Source organism: Scylla paramamosain, chromosome 20, assembly GCF_035594125.1.
Source record: "Scylla paramamosain isolate STU-SP2022 chromosome 20, ASM3559412v1, whole genome shotgun sequence".
In the NCBI taxonomy this organism is placed as follows: domain Eukaryota; kingdom Metazoa; phylum Arthropoda; class Malacostraca; order Decapoda; family Portunidae; genus Scylla; species Scylla paramamosain.
In genome coordinates this window covers 5,535,422-5,544,226 of record NC_087170.1, presented here as the reverse complement: position 1 = coordinate 5,544,226, position 8,805 = coordinate 5,535,422, and the positions used below count along the sequence as shown (strand labels likewise).

The window sequence follows — 8,805 nt, the reverse complement described above, 5'->3', positions numbered from 1 at the left end:
TGGTCGTGGTGGTGGTAGTAACTGCCACTCCAATACACACAGGCCGCCACCATGTCGCCGCACTTGGTCGTGTTCGTCGGCTTGGTGGTGCTGGTATTGTGTGGGTCTGCCCGGGGCGTGACGGAGACAGGTCTACAGGAACTCACGGCCCTAGATGTCGTGCTGCGGGACCTTCAGGGTATCCTGGTGACCCACCCCCAACCCGGCCCGCTGGCCACGTTGACGGAGCCTCTGGCGGGTGTTTGGAATGCAAGTGGAAATGAAGGAGCTAGCACGGCGGAAGGGGTGGGAAGCCTTAGCTTTCTAAGGTGACAGATACAAATTGGGTGATAAACAATATTGAGTTATGAACAAAACTGAATGACGAACGACATGAGTGATTAACAAAAGAAGTGACAAACATTGGGTCTCAAAATTGGGCGACACACGAAATTAGATGACAAATGACTAAGAAAACGAGTGACAAATAATATTGAATGAAAAACGTTAAGGCATAAACAAAATTAAGTGACAAACAAAATGATTGACATGCAAAACTCGGTTATGAACAAAATGAGTGACGAACAAGATTAGGTGACGAAGAAAACTAGGTAACGAACAAAACTGAGTGACGAAAAAAAATAGGTTGACAAACAAAATTGGGTGACATAAGTTTGAGTGACAAACAAAACTGACCGGCAAGCTAAATTGAATGACAAACCAAACTGAGTGACAAACACTGGGACACAAACATAACTCTAAGTATAAGTAGTCAGGATAAGACAAGAAATTATGAGTTCAAGCTTGATAAAGTTATATTTTCAAAAAGAGGCAGAAAGAAACTGGTTTTGTGATAGAGTGATAAATGACCAGAACAGACTCAGTAATCAGGTTCCTGGTGCCGAGTCAAGAGAGAAGTTTTAAAGGAAGATTAAACGGAATTATGGATGGGGGATGATAGGTGAAAACAAGTAGGAATATCTTTTAAAGGGGCTGTCACGTGTAGGACTGATGGCCTTGCAGTTTCTCTAATTTTCTTATGTCTTTATGTTCGTAAGCTCACACGTCGCCGTGGAGTCTGACGAACAGAGCGGAGAAGCGGCACCAGTTCGTCCCTCGAGACGTAAGAAGCGTGTCAGCCCAACGCCGCCGCCCTCTCGTTGCCCCATTGTGCAGCTGCCGGAATACCTAAGCAAGTGGGAACAGCTGAAGTACCTCGTGACTGCACAAATGGTGGGCTGCCACCATCACGGCGACTGCTGTCACGTGAGTGTCAGGACGGGGGAGGGAAGGAGGCATTGGAGAACATTACTGATGTTTTTTTTTTTTTCTATTTTTCTGTCAATAATGAGCCACACGCCTCAGATGAATCCAGTTCTATGTTTTCTCTTGCTCTTCTGTAAGGATATAATTATAATGAGTCTTGCTTGTCTGATGGCAGTGTGTTCCTTGCCTGAACAGAGGAGGCCAGACCCATGTCCCTACAAAGCCGAAGTTCTGGCGGCACGCCTCGCCCTGCTGGAGGAGCAACTACGGGAGGTAGACCGTCTGGAGGCGCGGCTCAAGATCCACTTCACACTGCTCAACAGTATCCAGGCCAGTGTCAAGTGTGAGTATTGAGAGCTGGGTGTATGTAAGACGGGAGTCGAGGCTCCTCTAGTATAGCGCCTCTGCCAAGCGGAAAGAACTGGAACAGTACTGTTCTGATTTTTTTCTGGAATGGTTATTGCTTCCGTGTCAGATATCCACTTCTTTGTGCAAAGGACATGACGTAGATCATTGTCTTCTGGCGTGTACGAATACATTTCACAAAATTTTTTTTATTCTAAAGCTGGCAAGTCAACAGTGGATTATTCTCGGTTTCTTCCTCGTACAGCTCCTTCCTTAGGGCATATGCCACTCATTCAAATTCTTCGTAACGGTTCTTTTCTATACTTTCTCCGGCCCTAACTCTCTGAAAGCTTATTTTCCTCGTTCTCTTTAACTGTGTTTTCGTGCTCAATCCGTGTAATCATATTCTTCCTAATCTATTAATATATACCTTTCCTTCTTGCAGGAAACCGTTCTTAAGAATAGTGACATCTCTCTTAAACTACCGATCTATAACTTTAATTTCCAGTCTTTCTAAAGTTTTGAGTTTATCCTCAACATAAGCATTCCCAAGTATCTATCCGTACGCAGTCTTCTTTCTGCATGGTAGTCAGGCTGGATTCTGCAAACGAATCATCTAAATGAATTTTGATGATCCTGTATGAGATTTTAATGAAATTTTTACTATTTTCTCATATGTATTAAAGGCCTGCAAAGATCTGTCATATTTTTTTTTTTTAAATTCTAAAATTCTCTAATACATTCTCTATTTATCTCAATGTGTCTATCTTTATCACGAGCTTCTTTTCTGGCTGTTCTATTGCTGGAATGGTAGACTACCAATGATCTCGTAAGGCTATTAGCAGATATTCCTCAGCGTTCTGCCCTGTTACTCATAAGTCATCTCAGCCAAACACTTCTTACCCCATCATCGCTAACGTTGATAACTCTACCCTGCATTTCTCGACGTCAAAAGCGTCCATCTCAACATTAATCAAACAAGACTTGCAGACAAGCCACAGAGCACCTAACTCGAGATCTTTCTCTCATTTCTGAATAAGGCAGTGTAACCATTATGTTGCTCAACACATGAAAAACAAAAAAAATCTTCTGATTCATCTTCCAGACAACTATCTCTTTTTCAGTGGCACCCCACTATCCCCAGCTTCCTTTTTTCCCGTCAGATTTTATGTATTGTGTGTCGTATTCGCTAACATTCCTTCTTCTCAGAGGTGCTACTTTTATACGGGAGGCTTTTTTCTGTTTTTATACTGAATACATTTCCTATAATACACAGGAAATTCACTCGTTCAGCTTTATTAAACATGGTGGGATCCAACGCTTCCTGTCTCATCAATTCTCTTCTTTCATAAGAACATAAAAAATAAGGGAAGCTGCAAGAAGCGACCAGGCTTACACGTGGCAGTCCTTGTATGAAATATACCTACCTATTTCCATCTATTATCCCCATCCATAACCTTGTCTAATCTTCTCTTAAAGCTCTCTAGTGTCCTAGCACTAACAACATGATTACTGAGTTCGTTCCACTCTTCTACCACTCTATTTGAGAACCAATTTTTCCTATCTCCCTCCTAAACCTAAATTTTTCAAGCTTGAACCCGTTATTTCTTGTTCTAACCTGGTTGCTGATCCTAAGAATATTGCTTACATCCCCCTTGTTATAACCCTTATACCACTTAAACACTTCTATCAGGTCCCCCTCTTAACCTACGTCTCTCTAAAGAATGCAAATTTAACAGCTTCAACCTCGTCTTGTAAGGAATACTCCTCATCCCCTGTATCCTTTTAGTCATTCTCCTCTGTACTGATTCTAATAGACCTATATCTTTCCTGTAATGTTTTTTTTTTTTTTTTTATGTAGGAAGGATACTGGCCAAGGGCAACAAAAATCTAAAAATAAAATGCCCACTGAAATGCCAGTCCCATAAAAGGGTCAAAGTAGTGGTAAGAAATTGGTGGATAAGTGTCTTGAAACCTCCCTCTTGAAGGAATTCAAGTCATAGGAAGGTGGAAATACAGAAGCAGGCAGGGAGTTCCAGAGTTTACCAGAGAAAGGGATGAATGATTGAGAATACTGGTTAACTCTTGCGTTAGAGAGGTGGACAGAATAGGGGTGAGAGAAAGAAGAAAGTCTTGTGCAGCAACGCCGCAGGAGAAGGGGAGGCATGCAGTTAGCAAGATCAAAAGAGCAGTTACCATGAAAATAGCGGTAGAAGACAGCTAGATATGCAACATTGCGGCGGTGAGAGAGAGGCTGAAGACAGTCAGTTTGAGGAGAGGAGTTGATGAGACGAAAAGCTTTTGATTCCACCCTGTCTAGAAGAGCAGTATGAGTGGAACCCCCTCAGACATGTGAAGCATACTCCATACATGGACGGATAAGGCCCTTGTATAGAGTTAGCAGCTGGGGGGGTTAGAAAAACTGGCGGAGACGTCTCAGAACACCTAACTTCATAGAAGCTGTTTTAGCTAGAGATGAGATGTGAAGTTTCCAGTTCAGATTATAAGTAAAGGACAGACCGAGGATGTTCAGTGTAGAAGAGGGGGACAGCTGAGTGTCATTGAAGAAGAGGGGATAGTTGTCTGGAAGGTTGTGTCGAGTTGACAGATGGAGGAATTGAGTTTTTGAGGCATTGAACAATACCAAGTTTGCTCTGCCCCAATCAGAAATTTTAGAAAGATCAGAAGTCAGGCGTTCTGTGGCTTCCCTGCGTGATATTTTTACCTCCTGAAGGGTTAGACATCTATGAAAGGACGTGGAAAAGTGCAGGGTGGTATCATCAGCGTAGGAGTGGATAGGACAAGAAGTTTGGTTTAGAAGATCATTAATGAATAATAAGAAGAGAGTGGGTTGATAGGACAGAACCCTGAAGAACACCATTGTTAATATATTTAGGAGAAGAACAGTGACCGTCTACCACAGCAGCAATAGAACGGTCAGAAAGGAAACTTGAGATGAAGTTACAGAGAGAAGGATAGAAACCGTAGGAGGGTAGTTTGGAAATCAAAGCTTTGTGCCAGACTCTACCAAAGGCTTTTGATATGTCCAAGGCAACAGCAAAAGTTTCACCAAAATCTCTAAAAGAGGATGACCAAGACTCAGTAAGGAAAGCCAGAAGATCACCAGTAGAGCGGCCTTGACGGAACCCGTACTGGCGATCAGATAGAAGGTTGTGAAGTGACAGATGTTTAAGAATCTTCCTGTTGAGGATAGATTAAAGAACTTTAGATAAGCAGGAAATTAAAGCAGTAGGACGGTAGTTTGAGGGATTAGAGCGGTCACCCTTTTTAGGAACAGGTTGAATGTAGGCAAACTTCCAGCAAGATGGAAAGGTAGATGTTGACAGACAGAGCTGAAAGAGTTTGACTAGGCAAGGTGCAAGCACGGAGGCACAGTTTCGGAGAACAATAGGAGGGACCCCATCAGGTCCATAAGCCTTCCGAAGGTTTAGGCCAGCGAGGGCATGGAAAACATCATTGCGAAGAATTTTAATAGGTGGCATGAAGTAGTCAGAGGATGGAGGAGAGGGAGGAACAAGCCCAGAATCGTCCAAGGTAGAGTTTCTAGCAAAGGTCTGAGCAAAGAGTTCAGCTTTAGAAATAGATGTGATAGCAGTGGTGCCATCTGGTTGAAGTAGAGGAGGGAAAGAAGAAGAAGCAAAGTTATTGGAGATATTTTTGGCTAGATGCCAGAAATCACGAGGGGAGTTAGATCTTGAAAGGTTTTGACATTTTCTGTTAATGAAGGAGTTTTTGGCTAGTTGGAGAACAGACTTGGCATGGTTCCGGGCAGAAATATAAAGTGCATGAGATTCTGGTGATGGAAGGCTTAAGTGCCTTTTGTGGGCCACCTCTCTATCATGTATAGCACGAGAACAAGCTGTGTTAAACCAAGGTTTAGAAGGTTTAGGACGAGAAAAAGAGTGAGGAATGTACGCCTCCATGCCAGACACTATCAACTCTGTTATGCGCTCAGCACACAAAGACGGGTCTCTGATACGGAAGCAGTAGTCATTCCAAGGAAAATCAGCTAAATACCTCCTCAGGTCCCCCCAACTAGCAGAGGCAAAACGCCAGAGGCACCTTCGCTTGGGGGGATCCTGAGGAGGGATTGGAGTGATAGGACAAGATAAAGATATGAGATTGTGATCGGAGGAGCCCAACGGAGAAGAAAGGGTGACAGCATAAGCAGAAGGATTAGAGGTCAGGAAAAGGTCAAGAATGTTGGGCGTATCTCCAAGACGGTCAGGAATACGAGTAGGGTGTTGCACCAATTGCTCTAGGTCATGGAGGATAGCAAAGTTGTAGGCTAGTTCACCAGGATGGTCAGTGAAGGGAGAGGAAAGCCAAAGCTGGTAGTGAACATTGAAGTCTCCAAGAATGGAGATCTCTGCAAAAGGGAAGAGGGTCAGAATGTGCTCCACTTTGGAAGTTAAGTAGTCAAAGAATTTCTTATAGTCAGAGGAGTTAGGAGAGAGGTATACAGCACAGATAAATTTAGTATGAGAATGACTCTGTAGTCGTAGCCAGATGGTGGAAAACTCGGAAGATTCAAGAGCGTGGGCACGAGAGCAGGTTAAGTCATTGCGCACATAAACGCAGCATCCAGCTTTTGGATCGAAAATGAGGATAGAGAAAGTAGGAGGGAACAGAAAAGGGGATACTGTCAGTTGCCTCAGACACCTGAGTTTCAGTGAGGAAAAGAAGATGAGGTTTAGAAGAGGAGAGGTGGTGTTCTACAGATTGAAAATTAGATTTTAGACCGCGAATGTTGCAGAAGTTAATGAAGAAAAAGTTGAGGGGGGTGTCAAGACACTTAGGGTTAAAATTTTTGAGTGAAGGGTGTGTGTTATTAGGTGCTTGTAGTTTTGTGTGGAGGAAGAGAGTTGTCTTTAGAGGGGAGGCTGTGACTGTCCCCTTGTGTTGTGAGACACAAAGGGAAACGTTCAGTGAGGTCACAGCTGGGTTTAATGATAAGTTCACAGCACCCCCTGAACAGTGCTTTAGACCTCACTGGGAGTAATTATCGTTTCGGCAGGTGTCTACTGCCTCCTCCAATAGGAGGAGGCAGTAGACACAGTGGGGACCAGAACTGTACAGCGTAGTCTAGATGAGATCTGACCAGCGCCAAGTATAACTTTAATATTACTTCCGGCCTTCTACTTTTAACACTCCTAAAAATGAATCCTAGTACCCTATTTGCCCTGTTTCTGGGTTCTATGCATTGTTTCCCTAGACGGAATTCAGAGCTAACTATAACTCCCAAATCTTTCTCGTAACCTGTACCTACCAGAGTTTGGTAGTTTAATGTTTTCCTATTGTGTGGGTTTCCTCTACCTACGCTAAGTACTTTGCATTTATTTATATTAAATTGCATTTGCCATCTATCTTTCAACAGACTGTCTTCAATCTCTGACACTCTACCGCAATGTTGCATCTCCTGCTATCTTATCTCGTTATTTCTATGGTTACTGCTCTTTTAGAACTTCTACCTAAACAGGTCGTCCCTCTCGCGGCCTCGCTGCACAAGAAATTCTGCTTACACTCATACCGATGCTGTCCATCTCATTAACGTAACCAGTACCTTCACTCTCTATGCCTTTCACTGGTAAATTCTAGAACTCTCATCCTGATTCTGTTGTTCCCTTTCCTACGACACGAAGACAGGAGTATCATATCTCTGGAACTACAGTGGCCTTCCTTTATTCTGATATCTTTTTCCTTTTAACCTTTCGTTAGAAGTGGTAAAATGTCGGGCTGTCTTCCTACTTAATGTATTGTCAGTCTGCTCATTTAAGCATAATAGATTTGTATGTCTGTCTGTCTCTCCGTCTATCTGTATGTATGTAAGATTTTAAGAAATTATCAACTACATTCAATGAGAATTTTATGAAAAGTAAGCATTGGATGGAAAAAATATTTATTTACTTTATTTATTTTATTTTGTTTATTTATCTATTTATTTATTTTACAAATTTTTTGAGGTATATCCAGAGATGTATGCTTTACCAGTATATATCTTTATCTTTATAAACCCCCTCTCATTTTCCAGCGGTTTAAGTGTAAAAAATATATTTGCTACGTTTCAGGTTTCGTAACATGTTATACGTATGCTGTGTGTGTGTGTGTGTGTGTGTGTGTGTGTGTGTGTGTGTGTGTGTTGAAATTAATTTAATTTAATTCAATTTAATTTAATTTAATTTATTTTTGCTCATACTTTAAGTATAAAATACGGAATACGGCTTCTCTCTTTATAAACATTATATTTCTTTTAACATAAATACATACAATGCCTTCCTTCACAAAACAAATTTTATCTAAGTCTTTTGAATATTTCTTATAAGAAATATGAAAGTAACATGAATACATACAAATAATTTTCTTGTGTGCGTGTGTGTATATGTGTGTGTGTGTGTGTGTGTGTGTGTGTGTGTGTGTGTGTGTGTGTGTGTGAGTGTGTGAGCATGAAATAAGTGACCGGTGTTCCCCTCAGACCCTGGCCAGCCCGGAGAGCGTGGACCTCCGGGACGCAAGGGACACCAGGGCTTCAAGGGTCTGCCCGGTTATTCCGGTGGGCCCGGCACGTGCAGGATCACTGGCCAAGCTGACCCCCCCTCCGCGGGACCTCCTGGTCCTCAGGGGAACAAGGGCAATCCAGGAGCCCCTGGGGACAAGGTGTGTGGCTGTGATGGAGACAAGGGAGACCCCGGCAGCCAGGGGGCCAGCCGGCGAGGAGCTTCGGGCCCAAGGGGTCTCAAGGGACAAAAAGGCGGTCGAGGACGTGATTTGCCACTTTTCCACGGGTGAATGGTGCCTTGAACAGGTTAGCGGAGAACTGTCGCCGCTGGTCTCACATCAACCCGTGTAGTGACAGAAACATTGCCGTCTTTTATATTAGTGCTTACCTTAGTCATTTACACCTTTCTTTTGAGCTTGACTCCGCTTGTTGGTGACCATAAACTTTCCCTCAGTCGCAGTGTTTTAATCCTTCTTCCTTTTGTGACTCGGTGTATCGGTGAGCCGCACCCCAGGAAGAGGTGGTGGGAGCATGAGGATCGGTGTGTGGAGAACAATGTGAAGCAAAGCTGGAGTCTGACCCACGATACAAATACTTTTATGTGTCTTGTCATTGCTGCTCTAAATTTCTGCTTTTGTGTACTTGCGTCAGAGAAAGCCAGACTCTGAACGTCCTGCAGGGACTTGGAGGCAAAGATA

General features: G+C 43.1%; 1 protein-coding gene across 3 annotated transcripts in view; it reads left to right on the top strand.

Annotated features, from left to right (window-relative positions):
- The window catches only part of LOC135110190 (putative cuticle collagen 99), a 9,590-nt gene extending 1,028 nt beyond the window's left edge, over positions 1-8,562 (top strand). For all 3 annotated transcript variants that reach the window (XM_064022221.1, XM_064022222.1, XM_064022220.1), the window contains exons 2-5: positions 43-308; positions 1,038-1,245; positions 1,441-1,588; positions 8,084-8,562. In XM_064022221.1, the coding sequence (XP_063878291.1) occupies positions 52-308; positions 1,038-1,245; positions 1,441-1,588; positions 8,084-8,397 (927 nt within the window). In that variant the 5' untranslated portion in view covers positions 43-51 and the 3' untranslated portion in view covers positions 8,398-8,562. The remainder of the gene's footprint in view (positions 1-42; positions 309-1,037; positions 1,246-1,440; positions 1,589-8,083) is intronic.
- Positions 8,563-8,805: the final 243 nt, after the last annotated feature.